This window comes from Sorex fumeus, unplaced genomic scaffold (assembly GCF_029834395.1).
Source record: "Sorex fumeus unplaced genomic scaffold, SorFum_2.1 ptg000142l, whole genome shotgun sequence".
NCBI lineage: Eukaryota > Metazoa > Chordata > Mammalia > Eulipotyphla > Soricidae > Sorex > Sorex fumeus.
Genome location: NW_026606199.1, coordinates 3,939,067 through 3,963,792, shown reverse-complemented (window position 1 = coordinate 3,963,792; position 24,726 = coordinate 3,939,067). Strand labels below are relative to the sequence as shown.

The 24,726-nt window shown below is 65.9% G+C and overlaps 2 protein-coding genes across 16 annotated transcripts in view; one reads left to right on the top strand and one right to left on the bottom strand.

Moving 5' to 3' along the window:
• Positions 1 to 24,726, top strand: part of BNIP3 (BCL2 interacting protein 3) — a 46,886-nt gene that overhangs the window by 64 nt on the left and 22,096 nt on the right. The window lies entirely within an intron of this gene.
• On the bottom strand, positions 450 to 22,034 carry JAKMIP3 (Janus kinase and microtubule interacting protein 3). Of its 15 annotated transcripts, none has more exons than XM_056106726.1 (22): positions 21,909 to 22,034; positions 19,150 to 19,647; positions 14,155 to 14,370; positions 13,078 to 13,197; positions 12,637 to 12,783; positions 12,189 to 12,320; positions 11,930 to 11,965; positions 11,059 to 11,118; positions 9,584 to 9,712; positions 9,052 to 9,180; positions 8,388 to 8,471; positions 8,050 to 8,112; positions 7,360 to 7,458; positions 7,110 to 7,208; positions 6,959 to 7,018; positions 5,356 to 5,421; positions 5,163 to 5,231; positions 5,007 to 5,084; positions 2,540 to 2,743; positions 2,164 to 2,229; positions 786 to 857; positions 450 to 583 (listed from the first exon to the last, which is right to left on the bottom strand). In XM_056106726.1, the coding sequence occupies exons 1-21, from the start codon at positions 22,032 to 22,034 to the stop codon at positions 807 to 809; spliced, it is 2,532 nt and encodes an 843-aa protein (XP_055962701.1). In that variant the 3' UTR covers positions 450 to 583; positions 786 to 806. The 15 variants fall into 15 exon arrangements, with proteins under 15 accessions (XP_055962701.1, XP_055962696.1, XP_055962702.1 ...); XM_056106721.1 differs by having other exon boundaries at positions 786 to 826; XM_056106727.1 differs by having other exon boundaries at positions 6,965 to 7,018.

The window sequence follows — 24,726 nt, the reverse complement described above, 5'->3', positions numbered from 1 at the left end:
AGGATCCCGGGGCGAGCCTCACCTTGGCACCTGGCTCGGCTCCCTCCTCATAGCTGCAGAGCATCAAGACCGCGGACGCTGCCAGGTGCCGGCCACGCTCTGGACTGGGCCCGTGTCGGGACCGAGTGTGGGAGTGGCCCCGGGTCCCAGCTGTCCATCCGCACTGAGGTCACCGTGGGCCCTTGTGTGTGCAGGCCGGCAGAGAGGGGACTGTGCAGGGGCAGGGCACCCCGAGGATGGCCAGCACCCCCTCTGTCACTGTGGGTCGCCTGCGATGTTTCTGGAAGCTTCCTGGGCCTTGGGGAGTGGGAGGTGCGGGCAGGCGCTGTTCCTGTCCACGGGGAACCTGCGCCAGGCTGGGGGCTGCACCCCAGGGCCCAGGGCCAGCGGCTGCGCGCCCTCTCTGGGGGAGCCCGGACAGCAGAGCCCAAACAGGCTCACCCCAACGGGGGGCCCCACCAGAGACCCCTCCTCTCTTCGTGACGGCGGGTGGGGTGTCTGCAGACGCCACGTCTTCCTGGTTCTTCGGGGGAGAGGGGAGGCTCATCCGGCCGCCGGAGGGAAGGGGTCAGGCTCCGGGGGGCTGGAAGCAGACACACAGGCCAGGTGAGGGGCTGCTGGGTGGGGCGTGTGCTCGGCCTCCGGGGAGGGGCGAGGAGGGCACAAGGACCTCACAGGAGCCCCTTCAGGGTGAGACAGCCGGGGGTGGGCGGGAGCCGCCTGAGCCGAGTGTTGCCCCCAAGCCCCGGTCACTCGGGCGCTTGCCAGGACTGAAAGTTACTCACCACACAGAGTGTCCAGGATCCTTAAGACCAGAGAATGAAAGCTAAGGAGAAAAACAAGAACAGAAACAGAAACTAAAGGGGCGGGGTGGAGTCGGGAGAGAGGGAGAGAGAGAGAGGGAGGGAGGGAGAGGGAGAGAGATGGAGAAAGAAAGAGAAAGAGAGAAAGAGAGAGAGCGAAAGAGGGAGAGAGAAGGAGGGAGGAGAGGGAGGACAGAGGGAGGGGGAAGGGCAGAGGGAGAGAGGGAGGGAGAGAGAAGAGCATGTTGGGTGAGCTCAGAAGGCTGCCTGAGAGGGCGCAGGCTAAGGTGGGCCCAGGTCCCAAGCAGGGGCCGTGTGCCACCAGCCGGGCATCCCTGCTCTGGGGACCTTGCGGCCACTCGAGGGCCATACGGGCTCCACAGGGTAGGGGAGTCTCCGGGGGCTGGCTCCTCTGTGGGACCTGCCACGTGGCTGTGGCACAGTCATGGACCCTCATAGGGACAGTACCTCAGCCGGTCCCTTGAGGGGCTGGGGACAAGCGCCTGGACACAGCTGAGCTGGCACGGCCTGGGTCAGTGCTGCTGGGCACCCGGAACCAGCCTCTCCTCTACAGGTGCCCTATCTCTGGCCCCAGATTGGTGCTGGGCACTGTTGGGTCTCGGGGTGATCACATGTGGCCCCTGGGTGAGTCAGTGTCGTGGACAGACGGTGACAGTTCAGTGTCCAGAGAGACGGGCAAGGGCAGGCGGGCAGGGGCTGGGGAAGGCAGCTCGGGGATCCTCTGGCCAGACCAGAGGCAGCGGGGTGGGGTGCAGGCGGGGCCACTGTCCACGGGCATGAACACCGCCTGAGGCCAAGCGAAGCCCGAGAGAGAACCAGGCCCTGAGTCCCCGGACTGGGGAAGGGACAGTGCACCTGCCACCAGCACCTGCACAGGCCCGGGAAAAGAGCCACAGGTGACCGCACCTACCAGCCACATCTGCCGAAACCAGGAAGCGATGCCCTGAGGGCTGGAGCAGGAGAGGGGCACAACCAGGACCGAACCCGGGCTGAACCAAGGCCAGATCAGGGCAGGCCCGAGGCAGGAGCCAGGCGGGAACCAGGAGGGAACCAGGAGAAACCAGGAGGAATCAGGCGGGAGCCAGGAGGAGCCAGGGCTAGAGCACGGGAGCCGGGCACCCTCCTCGTCCGGGCTCTTCACGCGGGCCGGCCTGGCGTGTGCAGGCATGACCGTCCCTACTATGTGCAGGCGGGACTGTCCCTGCGAGGTGGCACATGTGTAACAGGGACGCTGCCCCCGCTGGCTGTGCCCACACCGGGGCCCGTCTTTTCTGCCGACGCTGCTCCCCCCCCGGCCTCCGAGCCCTCCCGGAGGCCCCCGAGCCCGCTCTCGCACTACCTTCTCCTCCAGCTCCTTCAGCTGCCTCTTCTGGGCCTCCAGCCGCTCCTCGAGCTCCTTGACCCTCTGCGGGTGAAGGGCCGTCCGTCACCGGGGCGTGGGGGCGCACAGGCCCAGACGCCCAGGCTCCCGGGCCCGCCACGGCCTTCCAGGGAGTCGCGCTCGGCCTCCCCTGGGCTCCAGCCGTGGCCAGTGGCAGGAGCATGAGGGGGACAGTCCCCGCAGAAGCGCCGCGGGCTCCCTCAGCCCCCGAGCCCCTGCCGGCCTCCCACCCCCGTCTTCACCACACACCTGTGTCCCTGGCAGTGCCCCCGTACCTGTGCCCCCCCGCGGGGTCTCTGCCCCCCCGTGCCCCCTGCGGGGTCTCGGCCCCCACCTGCTGCGCCCCCTGCAGCGTCTCCATGCGCTCCCGCAGGATCTGCGCGTCCCGCTCTCGCAGCTCACTCATGACCTGGCGCTTCCACTGCTCCACGGCCACCCGGAGCTCCTCCCGCTCGCTGTCCGTCAGCAGCCCGGCCACTTTGGCCCCGGCCTCCTGCTGCAGGGCGTCGTACAGCATGGCCTCCAGCTCCAGGATGTGCTGCGGGGAAGGGACCGTCAGGCCTCCCCCCGCCACTGCCCACCGCAGAGCCCCGGAGACACGACCAGCTGCCCCCGAGGCCAGGCCGTCGCCCTCCGGGGCTCAGTCCTTGGCCCTCCGTCTCCTGGCAGGACCCTCTGTCCTGCCCCCCCAGTGCCGTGGGCGGGGTCGGCCCCCCCAGCAGCAAGCTTGCTGGGAAGGAGGCCCCAGTGCAGGAAGCAGGGCAGGGCAGGAGGGGCTTAGAGACCGCTCAGAGAGAGGCCAGTGGGGTGGGCTGGGGTCGGGCCAGGCCTCCACCGCAGCCTTGAGTCTCAGGGGCAGTGCGGGCCTTGAGCAGCTGCACTCTTGTAGCTGTGCCCGGGCCTGGCACCCCCCCACCCCGAGCAGGGCTCTGCAAGGCCACTCGCTGCCCACACAGCAGGGCCTCTCACCAGCAGTGGGCACAGGCGGCACCAGGGAACGGAGTCCAGTCCGTCCGGGACTCCCGTGCCCTCAGCCCCCACCCAGAGGGTCCCTCGGGAAGACCCCACACAGCTGTCCCGACACACTCCTCCCTGGCTGCCCTGCCCGCCGTGACAGACCCTTTCCCCCTCCCATGCCACTGCCCAGCCCTGGCTCTGCCCACGAGCCCCGTCTTCCTGCCAGGCCCGCACAGATCCCAGCCCGGGGGCAGGTGCACCACGTCCACCCCATGAGCCTGCCCTCACCGAGGCCCCTGCAGGCAGCAGGGCTCGTAGGAGAGCCAGCGGCAGCCACACACACCTGCCCGCCAGGCCCTGCGTCTCCCACCCACCTCCCGCCCTGCAGACCTGCCTCTCCAAACCCCTCCTGTGGCCAGCAGTGACCTCAGGAGGCCGTGCCTGGCTCGGGAGGGCTATTGGGTCGGGGCCTGTCCCCTAGACTGCTCCCACTCCACGCCCCTCGGGGCGGCAGGTGCCAGCACTGTGCTGGACAGGGCTGCAGGCCACGTAGCGAGAGGCCGAAGCAGGGCACAAGGTCCTGCCACGGGCTGTCCTGAGTGACTTCACAGGAAGTGGTCTTGCAAGGGATGTGTCCCACTGTGACCCCTCGGCCTCCCCTCGGCTATCACAGCCACCAACGCCACCACCAACCCTTCACTAGCCTCGTCACCGCCGTCAGTCACTAGGGCCACCCTCCCCACCACTGTCCTCACCGCGCCCCCACCACCCCTCACCGCCTCTCACTGGCATTGTTGTTGTCACCACCAGCAGGCCCGACACCACACTCGGTCCTCACCGCCCTATTCCATTCCCAACACCCTCCCCGCGCCGGGACACGCACTGACCCCGCCTGCCCGCTGCCCTGATGGCAGGGCCTGCCTGCACAGAGTGGCAGCCTGCCCAGCCCCGCTGCTCTGTGGCCCCTGCTGGGGCATGGCAGGGAGCCCTGGACTCAGACACCGTCCATGTGGTCACCAATGTACAGGCCTCCTGGCCGGACGCCCTGTATCTGAGGACATACCGCACCCTGGGCCCCTGTGAGCCCCGGACAGAGTGGACAGAGCAGCAGCCATGCTCGGCCTGCAGCAGGAAGCGGCTGAAACGATACCGACTCAGCCTGGCTGGGAGCGGGCACCCTCAGGGAGCATGGGGAGTGAGCACTCTCAGGGGAGCACTGGGAGCGGGCATCTGCCACCCTGATGCCCAGGATGGCCCCTCAGCCCCCCCCCCCCCCGCGTCCTCTCACTGGCTATGTCCGCCTCAACCTCTCACTCCTCATGAAAGACCCAGGAGGAGCCCCGAGGTCAGGGCCACGGTCAGAGGGCACAGTGGGTGCTGTGGGCACGGCAGCGGGCAGGTCTGGTTCCCTAGGGCTGACCACCCATTGCTGTACTGGGTGGCTGGAGCAGGTCATTCTGTGCCGACGGGGGCAGGGCTTCCGGAGGGACTATGCCCCAGGGTGGTTGTGGGGGCCTGTGTCCTGCCCCCGCCTGCCCCACCCCAGGGGGTGCCCGGTGCATGGCCCGGATCACGGTTACTGTCCAGCCACCCTGTCACATGACTCATGGGTCTGAGAGGCCGGAGGACCCCCTCCCGCTCCTGGCCGTTCCCCCCCCCCAGTGGGGGGGCACCGCTATCCAACAGGCGAGCTGGGCACGGAGCAGCCCGCAGCCCCACCCGGCGCTCGAGATGTGCTTCAGGGCCACTGCCCGCTTCCCTGGCCACTTGGGACCACGAGTGCCCTGCTGAGCCGGTGGCCGCGGGGACAGAGGCAGATTCCTGGGCTGCACGGCTGCGCTCACCTTGTGAGCCTGGTCCAGGGACTGCTTCCGGAAGTCCAGTTCCTCGTCCAGGTAGCCCTTCTGTTTACTGAACAGCTCCTGGGACACGGGGACTGTGTGGGCCTCGGGCAGACTGCCCCTGCCCCTGGCCGCTGCCACCCGCTGCCCGCCGCCCACCTTCTCCGTCTCCAGGTCGCCCATCCTCTGCTGCAGGGCAGCCTCTGCCTCCTCGATCTGCTGCAGCCACTGGGCAGGACACAAAAGCAGGTGGCACAGCCTTAGGGAGGGCCCGTCCCCCAGGCCCAGCCAGGACCCCACTCCCGCTGGAGGCAGGCCTGTGCCCCTCTTCAAGGCCCCCACAGCCCTCTACCTTCTCAGCCAAGGTCAGCACTGTCCTGGCTTGGATGATGACCACCTGCTCGTCATTGTTCAGGCTCTGTAAGCGGAGCAGAGGCCGAGTCGGGTGGAGGCCGGGCGGGGCGTGGTGGGGTGCAGTGCGGAGGCAGGAGGGCACACGGCGGGTGAAGGAGGTGCCTGGTGGGGCGCACGCTGAGGACGGGGTCAGTGTTGGGGGTACGTGGTGGGTTCACAGTGGGCACATAATAAATTGCGAGGTCAGTGTTTGTTGGACCATGTTGTGGATATATTGTGGGTGGCCTGTGGGTATATGGTAAGACGTCTGGACAGTCTTTGCTGGGCATCTGCCAGTGTTCGGTGAGGAGTACGATTAGTGCTTGGCGGGTGTGGGCCATGTGCTTGGTAAGTGCGGGCAAGTGTATGTGGGTGTGGGCTGGTGTGTGTGGGAGTGGGCAGGTGTGCGTGGGAGTGGGCAGGTGTATGTGGACAGGTTTATGGCAGGTGTGGGCAGGTGTAGGTGGGTGTGGTGGGAGATTCGGCATCTTTGTTGGGGTTGATTGGCACGCGGCAAGAGGAGCAACAGTTACAAACTAGTGCTGCTCCCTCTGACCTCACTGTCCCTACTCGGGAAGCCACAGTGGGCCACACTAGCCAGCGATCAAAGCTCCCTCGCTGCCCCTGACCACAGTGTGGCTGGAAGCAGGCTCCTTGCCGAATGTCACTCGTGCATGGCATGGTGGCACAATTCTGCTGCGTGGGCGTACTGCGGATGGCTTTGCCGCGACATGTGCCTCATTCAGGCCTAGTCCACCCAGGGTCGATCTGGGCAGGGAGGTCTTGTCTGGGGCTTGGTCGGCATCCTCAGAGGGGCCGGACTCCTCAGACCCGGGTGGAGAGAGGATGCGGGTGAGCAAGGATGATGGACGAGAAGGGGGACGGACGAGGAGGGAGATGGAGGAGGAAGGGGAGGAAGGGGATGGACGGGGAGGGGGACGGACAGGACGGGATGGGGGGAGCAGGGCAGGGAGGGGGAGGAAGCAGAGAGTGGGCAGGGGGTGACGCGTGAGGGCTTTCCGTTGCCCGTGGTGGGCAGTATTCAAGGAGCTGAGACAGGATCGAAGTTAGCCCTCAACAGAATCCAGGGGCTGTTTGATGGGCTCCACCTCCCTGAAACCAGAGCCAGGACCTCCCGGAAGGTCTCAGGTGCTTCAGGCGCTCGAGAATCAAAGAGCTCAAAGGGTGAGTAGGTCCCAGCAACAGCTCTTGCAGCCTGTAGCCCATGATCCAAATGGAGCAGCTCAGCCCACCCATACTCTGGGACCAGAGCCCTGTGCTCTCCCACAGCTGCCTGATCCCCGTACTCCCCAGAGCTGCCTGATCTCTGTGCTCCCCCACAGAGCTGGGCCCTCAGCTCATCATTCCGGGGCTGGGGCCCTGGGTGGGCACCAGAACAGAAGAGCAGAATTTCCCCCTATGTGCCAGGGCCCTTCCTGGCAGCTGAGTCAAGGTGTGTGCGTGTGTGTGTGTGTGTGTGTGTGTGACTGCAGCAACGGGGTCCCAGGGGCCCGGGGGCCGGGGCAGGGGGCGGGGGCATACAAATCAGGAGAGCGACCTACACTTACGGCGTTGTCCCCCAAAATGTCCAGCTTCTTCATCAGCTCGCTGACCACAATGTCCTGGGGGAAGGAGGTGAGGGATGCCTGAGTGTCCACCAGGGAGGCTTTGCAGGGAGCAGGGGCGGGCGGGGTGGGGCAGGGCCAGGCTCACCGTCACGCCTTCGGCCTCACAGTAGGACTGCAGGGGGCTCTTCCCTTCCGCGAAGGGCGTGTGGTGGAAGGTGATGGCGGGGGACTTCCTCTCCCTTTCCTGAGACAGAGTCGAGGCTGGTGACCGCCGCCTGCAGCCCACCCGCCTCTACAGGCAGCTCCATGAAGCCCGCTGGCAGCTCAGGCCACTGCTCTGTCCGGCCGCGGCACCCCCCCCCCCCCACCCTGCACGCCCGGCACCCGCCTCGCACCTCGAGCTCCAGCACGCGGAACTCCAGCAGCTCGTTCTGATCCTTTGCGTCCTGGACCTCGTGCTGCAGCCGCGCCTCCTCCACCTGCATCTGCCTGACCTGCACAGAGGGACACTGGGCTGACCACGCGGCCAGAGCCCTCACCCACGTGAGTCTGACGGCTGAGACACTGGGGCGGGGTGGGCAGGAGCGGCCATCACGGGCCCCCGGGAAGCTGTGCCCCACGGGCTTCCTGCCTGCGGATTCCCAGCAGCACCTGGGCCCCCCTGGTTCCGGGCCCAGCCCTCAGCCCGGTCACTCGCGGCGCCTGTATGAAGCAGGGGCTGAGCTCAGGGACGGGGCCGCAGACAGGCAGTGGGACGGCTTGGCAGGGTGGCCCTTCTGACCATCTCCTGTGCGACCGGCGTTTCCAGAGAGCCTCCTGTGCCCACAGCCAGAGTTCCCGGCCCTCGGGCGACGTTGGCAGTGCAGGTCAAGCCCACGGATCAGGGCTTGTCAGAGCGAAAACCCGCATCCCCTGGGGCCCGCTGAGCCGCTGTCCTGCAGGGCGCTGGAGTGTGCCCCTGGCCAGAGAGGGGCTTCTACCGGGCGAGGCAGGGCAGAGTCCAGGGCAGTAAGAGTGACCACAGCCCTGGGGCGGGGGGCAGAGAAGGCGGCTCCAGCCAGAACCAGGTGCTGGGCAGGACCCACCTTCTCCACCAGCTCCTGGTTCCTGCGGTACAGAGCTTGTTTCTCCTCGATCCACTTCATGTCCTGAGGAAGGAAGGGGCAGGCGTGTGGGCGCAGAGCAGCTCCGCAGCGGGTGCTGTCAGGAGCTGGCCCCTGCTCGGCTCAGAAGGGCTGAGGGCCACACCCAGGTCCTGCCTGCTCCCAGGGGTCACCCAGGAGCCGCTGAGCTCACGTGAGCCTGTCGTCGGAGGCTCCTGGGGGCCACACTCTCAGGCCCAGACAGTCTCCTGACCCCGCAGAAGCTTTCTGCTCCAAAACCTCCCGGGATGTGGGTGCCCCCCGGCCCCCCGCGGGCGTACCTGCCCGCGCTCAGCCAGCGTCCGCTCCAGGTCCTCGATCCGCGTCTGCGCCCTCTGCACCTCGTCCTGCAGCTGCTCTCGGGTCTGTGGACGACAGCACGGCCCGTTCCTCCACCAGCAGCGGCATGAGGACAGGGCGGCCCGGGCAGGGGTCCGAGCGCTGGCCCTCCAGGCCCCACCCCCAGTTGCAGGCCGGCTGTGTCCGGCGGGGAGCCCTGGCCCCACGCCCCTTCTCAGCACTGCTGCCGGCCTGCATCTAGAATAATCCTTCCAGAGTCAGCAGCTCACAGGACTAGACTGAGGGGTGCAGCGAGGGTGCTTTCCAGACTCTGGGGGTGCTGAGCGGTTTTGTCCTTCAAAAGGGGGGGGGCGCCAGGCCTGAACCGCGTGGGAGCCTCTGAGGAGGGCTGGGTCTGTGCTCCTCACTGATCTTTCCCGCTGCCTGCCTGCCCGGGACCCCTCTGGGCCAGACACCGCGACCCCAGCTCCCGGGAGACATGGCCCAGAGGTGGGCAGGTCCCTCTGAAGAGGGGACAGGAGTGGCCGAAGCTCCCCAGGGCTGCTGCCCCCCCACCCCAGCAAGGCCCCCCAAGGACGGGGGCTGGAACCAGGGCCGGCCCGGGGGCAGGAGGACAGAAGGCGGCAGAGTAGAAGCTCCGTGGACCTTAACTTCTCGCTCTGCGTCCAGCGACCCTCCGACCTGCTCCTGCAGTAGGGCGTAGGCACGCTGAAGCGCCTGGTACTCCATGGTCAGCTGCCGGAACCGCAGCTCCGTCTCCTCCCTGGCCATGCCCTGCAGAGCCCACGTGTCAGTGCTCCTGCACACGCCACACAGCACATGCCACATGCCACATGACATATACCACATAAGGGCACACGCCACACAGCACACACCACAAGGGAATGGCGCCTGCCCCCATCATGCCGTGGATGGGGCAGCCCAGGCCAGGCCCGCCTGGGCCTCCAGTCCTCCCCAGGCCCAGACCCCAGTGCCGCAGGCAAGGGCAGGGCAGTGGGCCCGGTGGCGGGCTGCTCCTCCTCCCCACCTGCTTCCAGGAAGCCCTCCAGTCCACTGATCCAGCCCAGTCAGGGCCCAGATCACCCTCCCCACGACCCCCGGCCAGAGCTGAGCGAGGCCACGGAGGATCCCTCCTGGCTGTGGAGAAAGACCCCGCCCCGCCCCGGCAGGAAGTCACCTCCTCCAGGTCATCGTCGGGGGTGCACGGGGTCTGGTCCGTCCTGTCCGTTTGGTAGGACACGGAAGAGCCGTCCGAGTCCAGGGACCCCTCTTCGTCGTATCCGAAGAAGGTCTCCACCACCACGGGCTGCGACCAGAGTCCTGTCACATGATCTGCCCAGGCCGGGGTCCTTGGCACAGGCCCCAGGCCTCGACTCCACTCTCCCTCAGCCCGTAGGCTTCCCCGGGCCCTCATCCTGCCTCTGCAAGAGCACAGGGGGAGGGTGGGCTGCACCACCGAGGAGCGCTCCCCCCACCCCCGAGAGAGGCAGCAGACACCAGCTGCAGCCTGGGGAACATCCCAGAGCACCCCCGTGACCACGGCACCGAGGCCTTCAGTCCCGGACACACAAGTTCTCCATGGGCAGCCCCTGCCAGGGCCCCCTCTGCCCCACCCCCCTCCTCATCCTGACGCCCCCACCCCCAGCACCTGGCTCTGGGCTCCCATGGGCACCATCGGTTCTGGGGATCTGGTACCATCGCCCATTACAATCCACCACTACCCACCACAGTTCATCACTGCCCACCACTGCCCGTCACTATCACTGCCCATTACTGCCCACAAATGCCATCACTATCCACCACTGCCATCATTGTCCCTCACTGCCCACCTTTGCCCATCACTGCCCACCACAGACCACCACTGTCCGTCACTATCCACCATTGCCTATTACTGTCCATCAGATGGTCGTAATTGTCCATTACTGCCCGTCACTGTCCATCACTGCCCACTACTCATTCTGTCCAGCCACTCCAATGCCCCTGCCACCTCCCTACTGAAGAGCTTGTGGAGAATGTCCCTGGCCTGGACATGGAGCTCTAGAATCACCGAGGGTCACCCCACAGGCCCTTCCCAGCTCTGAGGAAGCAGGGATGCCCCTGCTCCCCTGACCCCTCTTCTGCCCTCCTGCCCCCCACTCTGCACCCACAGCCCCCGCTGAGGGCACCACCATGGATCAGACACGCAGAGGAGCCCAGGGTGCTGGGCTGAGTGGACTGTCCTGAGTCCTCGATGGAGCTCGAAGGCTCCGTCCCTGACATCTATGACCGGATGCACCCTCTCCCTCACAGCTGTGCCTGGACAGTGCTGGGCCAGAGACACCAGTCCTGCAGGGCCTGGGGGGACTCACATTGGCGTGGCCACATCCTCCAGACTGTGAGGCACAGAAACCACATCCCCAGTAATCTCACACCAAGTGGTCCGAGCACACGAGGTATGGGCACATGGGGTCTGGGGCACACGGGGTTGGTGCACAGGGGGTCTGGGCACAGGGGTCCAGGGCACAGGGGATCCGGGGCACATGGGGTCCGGGGCACACGGGATCCGGGGCATACAGTGCAGCCAGGTGGGCCGAGGCTCTTCCCAGAGCCTGAGCGACCAGCACTGACTCGGGACCCACCTGCAGTCCCGGGGGCCCAGCTACCCGCACCCACCTTGGGGAGCTTGGCCATTTTCTTTCTCTGTTTCCGGAACCTCAACAGCTTTTCACGCTCCTGCAACAAGCAGACGGGGAGTTTGGGGGCCTGGTGTGGGTGGCCGGGTGGGGCTGAGGTGCTGGGTTGGGAATGAGTCCCTGACATTCCTTACGTAGACAAGCTCAAAGGCTATGGACTTGAACCGCCCCTGCTGAAGACCCCCACTTTCTTCTGGAGGCCGGGCTCGAGGGTGCCCCTGGGCTAGGACCACTTGGGGACGAGCTTCCCCCGAGCCCCACTTCTCTCCAGTGTGGTCATGCAGAGACCCCATGGGAGTGAGCCACGGGCCTGAGGAGGGGACTGGTGTTGCCCCAAGGGGGGTCAGAGGGGTCAGGGGTCAGGCTCCGTGGGCACCACCAGCTGGATGCGGTGCCCATGGACAGCACCAAGATGAGTGAGAAATCTACCGAATTGCTGGAACCTCCCCTAAGAGACAGTGGCATCACCACCACCCAGCCCCGGCCAGCCACAGTCTGCTGGGTGTTCAAGGGTGGGGAGAGGGTGGGGGGTGGGAGAGGATGGGGGATGGGGAAAGAGTGGGGGATGGGGAGCGTTCAGGGGACAAAAATGTTTAGGGGTAAGGGGAGAGCTTGGGGCACATGAGAGAGTTGGGGAGGATGGGGAGGATTTGCAGGATGGGAGAGTTTTGGGGCACAGGGAGAGTTGGAGGGAGGGGGAGATAGCGAGGGGTGGGGAGAGAGTATGGTAGGGGGAACAGAGTTTGGGGAGACAGAGTTTGGGGTGGGAGGCAGCTTGGGGGGGAGGAGAGTTTGGAGGGTGGGAGAGAGTCCGGATGGGGGCCCCGAGTCAGGGGGCAGCAGACACTCACCAGGACAGTCTTCACGAAGCCGGTGGTCTCCAGGGTCTAGAAAAGAGCCAGTTGGAGGAAGGCGCTGACTTCACCCGAGGGGTCCCTTGATCCAGCGGGGGCCCCAGACCCCCACTGGCCCGGAAGCCAATCCCCGCAGTGGCTGGAGAGGGCAGGGACCAGGGAGGGGTCTGGGCCCCCTCCCTTCCTGCCGTGGGGATGTCCGGGGACCCCTGTGGTAGTCAGGCACGGGGCGGGAGGCCCAGACCCGGTTCAGCACCTTGGAGAGCTCATCGATGAGGTGCTGCTGCTCCAGCAGCTGCAGCCGCAGGAAGTCGGCCTCCTGCTCCTCCCGGCTCCTCTCCAGGTCGTTGAGGGAGCTGGGTCTGCGCACGGAGCCCGCCCGCTGCCTCTGCAACACACGGGGCGTCACGGGGCCCGCACTCACCCGGGGGCAGACCTGCGCAGGGGGCGGGCAGTGCCCGGCCCCTGCCCCTACCCTAGGGACGCTGCAACCATCCCAGCCCCCGGGCCGCCCCAGGCCCCTGCCCTCCGCTGTGCAGATGTGGGAGTGGCCGTCCCTTTTCCTCCTACACGGGGTCCTGGGAGGTGGGGCGCCCCGCCCACCTGCCCACCCCTCGCTCCGTTCCCCGAGGCCCCTGAGCAGCGCCCGGGCTCGGGTCCTGCCGCCGTCGGCCCGCGGTCCCTCCCTCCCGGGCGAGGCTCACCATCTCCAGGTTCTCCTGCGTGATGAGCTTGAGTTTGCTCTGCAGGCGCCGCAGGGTGTGGGCCAGCTCCTCGCTCTTGCGGCTCAGGCGCTTGTTCTTGTCCAGCAGTGGCTTGTACTGGCTCTCGGCCTCTCGCAGGCGCTTCAGCTGGGGTGAGAGCAGGCTCAGGGACCAGGACGGGGACGGGGATGGGGACGGGGATGGGGATGGGAACGGGGATGGGGACGGGGACGGGGGCCGAGGGAGCTCCTAGAAGTGGCGCCGGGGACTCCCTGGCTCTCAGGCTGGGGGCTGACGGCCACGCCAGCTGGACGGCCACACAGCCCAGCACCAGGGAGCCGAGCAGGGCCACACCCCCCGCGGGGTTCTGTCAGTGGGCGCTGGGGGTGGGGCCGGGCTCTGGTCACAGTCCCTCCATGCCGGCTGCCCAGGGCCACTCACCAGCTCGTTCCTCTCCTCGGACAGCAGAGCGTTGCGGTCCTCGAGCTTGCGGATGATGGCGCTGAGCTCAGCAATTTTGAGTTGAAAGCGACGAGCATCCTTCTCGTCCAGCTGCTGTTCCTACAACAAACATCAACTGCAACACCGCAGGGCGGACAGCACAGCCGCGCCGGAAGGCCCGGGCCCGAGGGCAGCGCACGCCCCTCCCTGGTCCGACTCGGCCTGGAGCCCACGGCGGCTGCCCGGCACACGGGCGGGAAGAGGGACAGAGCGAGGGAGAGCGGTGGGGAGGGGCGGGCACCAGCACCGTGTGCTACTGCGGCTTGTGTGTCCTGAGGGTGCCAGGCCCTGGGTCCCCCTCGAGCGTGCTGCCTTGCACTGGGCTTCTAAGGGGCTCTGCGCAGCCCTGCGGGCACTCAGAAGTGGTGGAGAGAGCGGGCGCTTGGCTGGGCTGAGCTCTGCTGGGCCAGCAAGGGGGTTTCCTCTCTCAGAACGTCTGTCTAGGGCCGGCTCTGCTGTGCCCTGAGCTCTGGGGGCCTGGGGCGCTTCCTCATTCAACAGGTGCAGGAGAGGCTGCAGACCCAGGAAGATCTGCAGGGGCTCCCCCGAATTTAGACAGCCCAGTTCCCCCGAGCACCAGGACGACTCTACATGCGGGGCCAACGGCCGAGCCCGAGCCATCCCGGCAGCCCGTGGAGGGCAGAGGATGGAGGCGCCTGGTGGCAGGAACTGTGCCAAGTCGGCAGTGGCCACGTGGGCCCCCAGGCCTTGGATGGGGGGGGGGCAGCTGGACTGCCCCAGCCCAGGATGGACAGGGACCCGCAAGCACCTCAGCCTCAGGGTTCCAGGCTGAGGGCCAGGAGGCCGCTGCCCGGGGCACCTCACCTGCCTGCAGGCCAGCCCGGGCGGCCCCCGAGGGGCACAGTCCACCGGGAGGGCTGCAGACACGGGCAGCCTGGGCAGGAGGGCCCTGGCCTTCAGACGCTGTGGTGCTGTGTGGGGGGGACAGCCGAAGTGCTGTGGGTGGGGGGCGCAGCCGAGCGCGGGGCTGCGTGGGGGCGCAGCCGGGGTGCTTACGGGGCTTCCCGGGTGCTCGGCAGCGGCTCCTGCACTGATTGCATGAGGAAGTTCCCGTCTGGGGCTGCCCAGGTGCCGATCAGCCTCCTTGACCTGGGACAGCTGCTCATCCAAAGCCTCCTTTTGGAGCTGCAGTCTCTGAGCGTGCCCGGCTTGTACCCCTAACTCTCTCTCCAGCACAAAGACTGCTCTGTCCTTAAATCTTATCTCCTCCATCTACAAGGAGAACAGAACACAGTCACCGCGAGCAAGAGCGTCCCCCGGGCCAGCAGCCCTAGACAAGGGCCCCTCGCCGGGCTCTGCCCCCGCTCTGCCAGCAGCCTGTCTCCGAGGCCCGCAGGGGCTGTGTGCCAAGACTCCTTCCGGGCTGCAGCTCCAGCCCCAGCTCCCCGCATCCTCCGGGCGGGCGTGTGGCTCTAGCACCCCCCTGCTCTGAGGACCGCTGGATCCCCACCCCTGCCTCTGCCTCTCCCCGGGTGAGGCCTGGCTGGAGGGAGGAGACTGAGCACAGAAGCACTCCCGGTGCTGTGGCTGCAGCTCCATGGCCCCCGGGAGCTGTGTGATGGGGGGCTCCTGGGTGCCTCCTGCACGCTGGGCAGGGGCCGAGCCATTGCTGACTCATCACGTCTCAATTGCAGAAAAGCAAAATCACCTTAAACGGAGCTGCAATTCTGTGGCTTTTGGCAAACGTGTTAAGATGTGAGGGCTGGATGCGGGGCAGGCCTGGCGACACAGCGCCCCCTGGTGGAGAGGATGAGCGCCAACAGGGTTGCCACCCCCGGGGTGAGTTGGCGGACTCCAAGGACCTGTGGGTTGACAGGTCTGTACACCTCACACCGTCAGCACTGGGGACAGCTTCTGTGGGGAAACTGAGGCAGGCTGCAGCAAGACACAGGAGTCCTGGCTCCTTGGGCAGGAACCCAAACTGGTAAGGGTCTGGACTTATCACATTTGTCCCGTGGAGTCTGAGGCCAACTCACAGGTCGGCCTGGTCGGTCCACAGTGCTCCGGGAGTCGGGGACGGCTGCACTGTGGTGGCGGCTTCTGGGCTCTCGAGAGCCAGTGAGTCCTCTTTGTGGGAAAACCCTAATGCCACGGTCTCTGACCCTTTCCCTGGACACCAATAAAATCCAGCTACTTTGATTCAAGAAAAGGGACCTCGAAGCTTATCTGGAGTTGGGGGGCCAAGAGGGAGTTTCTCTAGCTCAGGGTGGGGCCTTGTTCCCACAGAAACCAGGAGACGGACAGCTTGGAAGCGGGCGGGGATGGACCGGCTGGGGACAGACCAACAAGCCCCTGGAAAGAGAACGATGGGGCAACCGGGACAGCTGTGTGCTGGGGCAGACAGGCCACTGGGCCTATGCGTACCGCACACAGACACACAGCACACCGGCGTGCTCACAGACACTCAGCACACAGACACACAGCACACAGGCACACATACAGGCACTCAGCACACAGGCGTACAGACATGCACACAGCACACAGGCAGACACAGAGCACACAGGCATACACATAGACACGCAAGTAGACACACAGCACACAGGCACACACACAGACACACAGCACACAGGCGTACACAGACACGCACACAGACAGCACACAGGCGTTCACATAGACATGCACACAGATACACGGCACACAAGCACTTGGCACACAGGCGTACAGACATGCACACAGCACACAGGCACACACAAGACACAGAGCACACAGGCGTACACATAGACACACACAGACAGCACACAGGCGTTCACATAGACATGCACACAGATACACGGCACACAAGCACTTGGCACACAGGCGTACAGACATGCACACAGCACACAGGCACACACAAGACACAGAGCACACAGGCGTACACATAGACACACACAGACAGCACACAGGCGGTCACATAGACATGCACACAGATACACGGCACACAAGCACTTGGCACACAGGCGTACAGACATGCACACAGCACACAGGCACACACAAGACACAGAGCACACAGGCGTAAACATAGACACGCACACAGACACACAGGCATTCACATAGACATGCACACAGATGCACAGCACCCAGGCCTGCACAGAGAAACAGTACACAGGTGTGCACAGACGCACAGCTCACAGGTGTGTACACAGGGGTGCACACAGATGCACAGCACACAGGTGCACACACACAGACACAGCACACAGGCGTACACACAGACGCGCACACAGACAGCACACAGGTGTTCACACAGACATGCACCCAGATGCACAGCACACAGGCCTGCACACAGAGACACAGCACATAGGTGTGCATAGACACACAGCTCACAGGTGTGTAAACAGGTGTGCACACAGATGCACAGCACACAGGTGTGCACACAGGCTTGCTCACAGACGCATAGGCGTTCACATAGACATGCACACAGATGCACAGCACACAGGCCTGCACAGATAAACAGTACACAGATGTGCACAGACGCACAGCTCACAGGTGTGTACACAGGTGTGCACACAGATGCATAGCATACAGGCACAAACACAGGTACTCAGCACACAGGCGTACAGACACACACACAGACACACAGCACACAGGCTTTCACAGACATGCACACAGATGCACAGCACACAGGCCTGCACACAAGAGACACAGCACAGAGGTGTGCATAGACACACAGCTCACAGGTGTGCACACAGGCATGCTCACAGACGCACAGCACACGGGTGTACACACAGGCACATAGGCGTGTACACAGTGCACAGCACACAGGCGTGCACACGGCACACAGGCATGCGCACATCAGGCACACACAAGCACATAGTGCACAGGCGTGCACAGAGCCATACACGACGCAGGCACACACAGCACACAGGTGGCACACATGGGCATCCATGCACTAATGCACAGGTGTGTACATGTACACGGGCACGCATCCACGGGAAACACTCATCGACGCGTACGCAGGCAACCTGGAGCGACTCGTGCGCATGCGCCCAGACACACGCACACGTGACCCTCCGCAGGGACGCGCGGACGCCGAGGCGGGCCGAGTCCGAGTCCGGCCCCTGCCGGCCGTCGAGAAGTCGGGTCAGGGGGAGCCCTCGAGCCGCTCGCTCGCTGTTTTGGTCTCGGTTTGGGGCCGGACTGGCGGTGCCCGGGACCGCACGGGGGGCGGCGGGGGGCGCTGCACGGGGCCGCAGGCGAGGCGGACCCCCGCCCCCGCCCCCCGCCCCGTGCTCCTGCCTCGGGCACCCCGCGACCCTCCCCGAGAGCGCGACCCCGCCCCGACTGACAGACTGCCGGGCTCCCCCTCCCCCTCCCCTGACTGACCCGGCTGCCCCAGCCCTGACCCAACTCGACTCCCCTCCCCTGACCTGACAGGCGCCCCCTCCCCCTCCCCTAACTCACCCACTCCGCCTCTCTGACTGAGCAGCTCCGCCCCCATCTAGTGAGGCTCCGCCCCCACCGATGTGGCTCCGCCTCCTGCTCGACCCGCCCCCCCTCCCCTGACTGAAGTAGCTCCACCCACCCTTAAAGTTAGGCTCCGCCCCCACCGAATGAGGCTCCACCCCGCCGAGTGAAGCCCCGCCCCCACTAAGCGAGGCTCCACCCCATAAAGTGAGGCTCGCCCCCATCGAGGCCCCGCCCCCACTCAGTGAGGCTCCGCCCCGTAAATTGAGGCTCCGCCCCCACTGACGTGGCTCTGCCTCCTGCTTGACCCGCCTCCACCTCCCCTGACTGACGCAGCTCCAACCCCCCTTCAAGTGAGGCTCCGCCCCCACCGAGTGAGGCTCCACCCCATAAATTGAGGCTCCGCCCTCCACTGAGGCTCCACCCCATAAAGTGAGGCTCCGCCCTCCACTGAGTGAGGCTCCACCCTACAAAGCGAGGCTCCGCCCCCACCGAATGAGGCTCCACCCCATAAAGTGAGGCTTGCCCCCATCGAGGCCCTGCCCCCACTCAGTGAGGCTCCGCCCCGTAAATTGAGGCTCCGCCCCCACTGACATGGCTCCGCCTCCTGCTTGACCCGCCTCCACCTCCTCTGACTGACGCAGCTCCAACCCCCCCTTCAAGTGAGGCTCCGCCCCCACCGAGTGAGGCTCCGCCCCCACTAAGTGAGGCTCCACCCCATAAATTGAGGCTCCGCCCTCCACTGAGTGAGGCTCCACCCTACAAAGCGAGGCTCCGCCCCCACCGAGTGAGGCTCCACCCCCATAAAGTGAGGCTCCGCCCTCCGCTGAGTGAGACTCCACCCTACAAAGCGAGGCTCCGCCCCCACCGAGTGAGGCTCCACCCCATAAAGTGAGGCCCCGCCCCCACTAAGTGAGGCTCCACCTCCATAAAGTGAGGCTCCGCCCCCACCGAGTGATGCTCCGCCTCTCCTGGTTGACCCGGCCCCACCCGCCCCCCCCCTCCGCTGAGAGCAGCCTAGGAAAAGTTTTCCAGGGCTTTCCGAAGCCAGTGTCCTCAGTCTGGGTGACGCTCCGGGCGGCCTACTTCAGCTTCCCGCCACGCCCGAACACTCAGGCTTGCATACTCTCACACACGCACCACATACGTGCACACACGGACACACCCACAAACCACACTCTCACCCACATGGGTCCTCACGGGCCTACGCACACGCATCCACATGTGCACCAAGCACCAAGAGACACGCCACACCACCACGCGCTCATGCAGGCTCCAGCGGCCACGCACACAAACACGCACACACTCGTGTGGACAAGGAAAGGCTGTGCAGGGAGAAGCCGCAGTTCCACAAGCCCAGAGCCGCGCGCCAGGAAGCTGCTCTGGACGCGAGGGCATCGGGGGACCCGAGCCCCCTCCCGGAGCCGTGCCCGCAGCGCCGAGGGCCCGGGTCCTGGCCGCCGGGGAGCCCAGACAAAGCTGCCAGCGCCGAGCCCGCCAGAGCCTCCTCCACGAGGGGCACCCGGGCCTCGGCAGCCACGGGGCTCCCTGGGCAGGGCGGCCCCGCCCGGCCTCGCGGGGCGGGTGCTCCCGGCGCCCGCACGCACGTACCAGCCTGCGGATCTCGCGCTCGCACTCCTTCTTGATGCGCGACATCTCCTCCTGGTGCAGGTGGTACACGCTCCTCATCTCGGCGGCCTTGATCCGGTCGGCCTGGATGGCCACGGTCAGCGCCTCCTCCACCTGCCTCTTGGCGCCCTTCAGCTCGCAGATCTCCTGCTGCATCTTCACCTTCTCCACCTCGAAGCCGCGCTTGGCCTCCTCCTTGGCCTCGGACAGCAGCGCCGTCTTGGCCCTGTCGGGGGCGCCGTCGCGCAGGCCCTGCAGCAGCGCCTGCAGCCGCTGGTTCTCGTTGTCCTTGATCTTGATGACGCGCAGCAGCTCCGCCTCGTGCTGCCGCAGCAGCGCCTCGCGCACGGCCTGCAGCTCCTTCACCTTCTCCTCGTGCAGCTTGCTCTTGAGCTCCGTGAGCAGGACCGCGCTCCTGTGCTGCTCGTGCTCCCGCGCCTGCCGCAGCTCCTGGCTCTTCTCGCGCTCCACGCGGCTCACCTGCAACACGGGGGCGCCGGGCTCGGGACGCCGCCGCGACGCCCGGGAGGAGCCGAGGAGCCGCGCCCGGGAGCCACGCGGCCCTGCCACCTGCTCCAGGGGGCACCCGGAGGAGAGCGGGCTGGGCCCTGCCCCCCGCCCCCGCTTCAGCCCCCACGGCGGGGTGTCGTGCGAGCGTCTCAGATCGCCGCTGTCTTTCTAGACCTGGGACCGTTCGGGGGCCGCGCCCAGCAGTGCTCCGGGGACCCGATGTGGTGGCGGGCGGGCACGCACACAGAGCGGGTGCCTCAAAGCCCGTCCTCCCTCTCCTCCCGGACCCTGGCCTGACCTCGGCCACGTGAACCCTGTCGGGCGTGGAGGTGACGCCGCAAGGAGGGGGCCCGGACCCAGGTCTGCCCAGACCCACCCATCCAGTCCCCCAGAGAGCCCAAAAGCCAGTGCTCAGGCCGCTGAGCCTGGTGCTGCCCCCTGCAGCCCATCCCCTCCTGCCCTTCCAGGCACTGAGGCTGTCAGGGCCCCGCGGCTCCCTGCGCCAGGGCTGCTGGCCCCACCCTGGCCAACCTGCACCTCCCGACCTGCCATGTGTGCACTCCGACCCTTCCCACGTCAGAGGTCCCGGGTGGGGCGTCCACTCCGCCAGCCTCTCCGGGGCCCCGGGTGGACTCTGCCCGGGGCTGCCACTCCAAGCCCTGCACCCGTGGGCCGGGGCTGTGGGCCGAGACAGACGGGGTGTCACAGCTTCTCCCAGCCTCACCCTGCTGGGCAAGGGCCGCTCCTTGTCCTCCAGAGTGCAGCGGAGGGGGGTCGTGTCCTGGGCCCATGTGACCTGCACGACCCTGAGACTTGGGCAGCAGCCGCACTGCTCCATAGGCAAACCCACCCCTCCCACCTAGGGGGCCCAGGTCTCTTCCTGTCCTGCCCCCACTCACTGGGGTGGCCTGGCCACAGCACCTGCAGGACCCCATCTGTGGGGCCTAGAACACAAGCTCCCCCGCCACAGTGCTCAGGACAGAAGTTGCTGGCAAATCACCAGGACCCCCACCATGCACCAGCCCGAGTGTGTGGAGCTGCCCCAGTCTCTGGTCCTTGTGACCTGGCCGAGTGTCTGTGACCTGCCCGGGTCTCTGGGCCTGTCCCGGTTTCTGTGACCTGCCTGGGTCTCTGTGACCTGCCTGTGTCTCTGTGACCTGCCCCGATCTCTGGTCCTGCCCGGGTCTCTGGGACCTGACTGAGTCTCCGTGACCTGCCTGAGCCTCTGGGGGTTGCCCGGGTCTCCATGGCTGCCCGGTCTCTGCGAACCCGGCCCCCACCCACACCATCAGGCCTTGGCTTTCTGTCTTTCCCCAAAGGGCTGTGGAGACTCTGCTCCATGGCCCTACCACACACTGCCATCCCTGCCCCTCAGTCCTGGGACCTCCCTTGTGGCTCTTCACTCGGCCCTGACTGCTGCCCGTTGCTCCTCCTGGCTCGGGCCTGGCACTCTGCAGCCACTCCCTGGTCCAGTCTCTCCTGGACGTCTCCCCCACACTTCACGGGCCACACTGCTGCGTCCCCTGTCAGGGTAGACGGGCAGGCTGATGACCCCCGTCCAGCAGGTCCACTGCACACTCGCCTTTAGGACAACTCAGGCCAAGCATAGGGAGCTCTGAGACCCCCAGAGCTTCTCCACCTCTGGTGACATCCTGCTGAGCCCACACCAGGTCCGAGGGACTTTCCTGACCACAGGAGCCGCCCAGTCTCCCCGTGGCTGTGGGCGCTGAGCCAGCTGCAGCCTCAGTTGCCTCTCGGATGGAGCCACAGTGACAGCCACAACTCAGACAGGGCCACGGACACCCGCGTCTCAGACGGGGCCACGGACACCCGCGTCTCAGATAAGACCAAGGATACCTGCGTCTCAGATGGGGCCACACTGACACCTGCACCCGCAGGTGGGAAGCAGCTACTCTGCTCAGGACTCCCCTCACCCCTGGAGGGGCATCATCAAGACGTGAGACTAGGAGGGAAGAGGCTTTGCAGCAGGAGGGACGGTGAGGGGTCACAGCAGGGGCAGAACGCGCCCTCCCGGGCAGACCCACGTCACCTGCGGCTGCCCCTGTGTCCTGGGCAGCCCCACGTCACCCGCCCGCGGCTGTTCCTGCATCCATGACTTTGGTTGGGAGGAGCTCCGGGACCCCGGGCAGCAGTGACAGAGACATCACCTCCGCCCGCTCCCGGGCCCAGTGCGGCCAGCTGCCCCTAGGGCCGCTGTGCCGGGTGCCCACCTTGCTCTTCTCCTGCTGCAGCTCGATCTGGATGTCCGTGAGTTTGGCCCGCAGCTCCTCGTTGGCAGCCTGAAGCGCAGCCAGGGCCTCCATCCTGTCCCCCCGGCCTCGGCCTTTCTTGGACATGGTGAAGGTGTGGCCGAGGGTGGTGGCTGGTCGCGGAGTCACGAGGCTGGGCCCCGCTACATGTTCTCACCTGCGGAAGCACACGGGGGGTGAGCATCTGCAGCCCCCCTTGCCGGCCACGGAGGCCCCGTGGGGGCGCCCTGGGGACAGACCTCACGGGGAATCACACTCCTCCCTGGGGACACCCCTGCCATCCCCACCTCAGGGCCTGGGCCTGACACCCCACAGGCTCGGCCCTGGCCCCTCACTCTGGAACACACGGTCACTGGTCTCAAAGCACAGAGACCCGAGCGTTGCCTACTGACCAAGTAAAAGCATGCTTGATTTCTCATTCCCCCTTTGTCCTGCTCAAAGCTGGGCAGCTTCCCAGTACAGGAGGTTTCGGTTTGGGGAAAATGCACCCTCGTAAACGATTTGTAAATGATGTATGAGGAACAGCACAATCTTTGCAGATATGTCAAAGCTATATCAAAGCAGGTCGTTCCGACCAATAGCATTATGCCGAAAGGGTCACCAGGTGGCTGACCAACGGTGCATGGCTCTGCTCATTGTCCCATCCGCTTTCCCACGTCCCATCCCCCGTCCTCTCTTTTGGGTGGGCTGTGGAAACATACTTAAGTCTGTACCTGTGCTCTGAATAAACGCACGCATTCATGCCATCTCCTGAATGACGGAGCCCTGTGTGACTCGAGCGCTGATTTCACCCTGACGGCCCTCCCCTGGCTCGGCCCCGCAACACCGGATGCGGCACCCGAGAAACCAGGATGAGGGGCCGCCGAGACCCCAACACAGGTGGGACCAGTGGGAGGCACTGGCGGGGGGAGGGCTTTCCAGCAGGCTCTCAGGCTGTGACCCATGACGCAGATCAGGGTCGGTGCATGAAGGCGCAGCCACCAGCATGCAGGGCCTGGGGGACATGGGGGGGGGTGCAGGCCTCACGGGGTGCCAGGCTCCCCCGACAGAATCCACAGCCCGCTCTGCCGGAACCGCGGAAGTGGACGGGTCCCCTGGGAGAGCAGAGGCGATGTAGGAGGAGGGTCCGAGGGAGGAGAGTGTGAGGAAGTCAAGTCTGAGGGAGGAGGGTGTGAGGGAGGAGGATCTGAGGTTGCGTGGGGAGGAGGGTCTGTGGAGCACAGGAGTGAGGAAACCGGCGCTGTAGGGACAAAGCATGAAGCAGGTGACCCCACAGCACAGGCGCCGCCACCCCTTCCCAGAACTGCAGACAGCGCCGCCAGCCTCCGGGACACGAGCTGCAGGGAACTTGGCGCCGCCCGCCAACCCCTGCTTGCTTCGCTTGACCCCACTTCTCCCTGCAATGCCGTCCTCCCTCCCGGCGGGGACACGAGTGCTCTCCTCTCGTGTCCCCCGAAAGAGCTCGTGTCCACAGGAACATCGGCCAAGGACTCGCCGTCAGGCCACTGCACGCGGACCCCGGAGCACACGGGGGCTGATGTGCACAGACCGGGGAGCACGCAGCAGCTGCAGAGCCTGGTCCACAGCACTTGGGAAACACGCCACAGATTCAGCCCCCAGGGATGGCCCACGGTTGCCAGCCCTCACGAGGGTCATGCCACAGCCTCAAGGCCTCTAGAGGGAGACGATGTCTCGAAGCACGCTCGGGCTTCCTCCCAGCTCGGTGCAGCCTCTGGAAGCAGTTGAGGGGCATCCCGACACAAGCACGTCCCCCATCAGAGACGGACGCTCACCCCCCCACCCCCACCCCCACCCCCACCCTGGGCCACAACTCTGTAAGCTGCTTTGGGCCAGCTGCAGATGGGGACGTGGCCCTGAGTGACAGTCCAGAGGCTGGCGGGCCCATGCCTCACGGTGCACCTACCCCTGGCCCATGCCCGCGAGGGGCCTGGCAACACGGCGACCCAAGCAAGCACGCAGATCCACGGAGCCCACGGCACGGTGGGCAACCCTGACGTGGACGCAGGCTGGGATGGGAGGGACTCTGGGGGGCTGCCCAGCCCATGACTGCAGGCAGGTGTGCTGTGAAGTCACACGTGGGAGAGTTGGAGATTATTAAAGCTGCTCCCCAAAGGAAGGGAAACAGGGCTGGAGCGATAGCACAGCGGGCAGGGCGTTTGCCTTGCACGCGGCCAACCCGGGTTCGATTCCCAGCATCCCATAGGGTCCCCTGAGCACTGCCAGGAGTAACCCCTGTGCATCGCCAGATGTGACCCCAAAAGCAAATAAATAAATAAATAAATAAATAAACAAAAACAAAGGAAGGGAAACGGGCGTTTCTCAGACAGGGAAGCTGCGGGGTCTCGGCCTGCTCGTGCAGACACTAAAGGCAGAGCAGCTGGGAGAAGTGGGGGCCGAGTCTGCACACGCAAGGCTGTGCCTCTCACGGTCCCCAGGGCAGTGCTGAGGGCAGCCACAGGCCCCACGGGGAGCAGGAATGCCGACCAGCTCGCCCGAGCGCTCCAGGGGCCGGAGCGAGAGCCGAGCACGGCAGCCGATGTCCTTGGAGCGTGCCGGCCACAGCGCGAAGCCGGCTTCCTTCACGCCCACCTGAGCGAGACCGTGACATCAACCCAAAGTGACCTGACCCGGAGTGGACGGCTGGTGAGTCAGCATGGGGATTAAGGCACTTGTTTGGCACCTGCCTACCCTGGGTTCAGTCTCCCCTAGCACTGCCAGGACTGACCCTCCGGGCCAGGAGTATGCGTCAAGCACCACC

Coding starts and splice junctions, on each gene's coding strand:
- JAKMIP3 (XM_056106721.1), bottom strand. CDS start 22,034: ATGTCCAAGAAAGGCCGAGGCCGGGGGGACAGGATGGAGGCCCTGGCT. Junction 7,459..8,049: donor ACCAGGAGCTGGTGGAGAAG/GTGGGTCCTGCC, acceptor CCCTCTGTGCAG/GTCAGGCAGATGCAGGTGGA. Junction 5,422..6,958: donor TGGGGGACAACGCCGTAAGT/GTAGGTCGCTCT, acceptor CTCCGCTTACAG/AGCCTGAACAATGACGAGCA.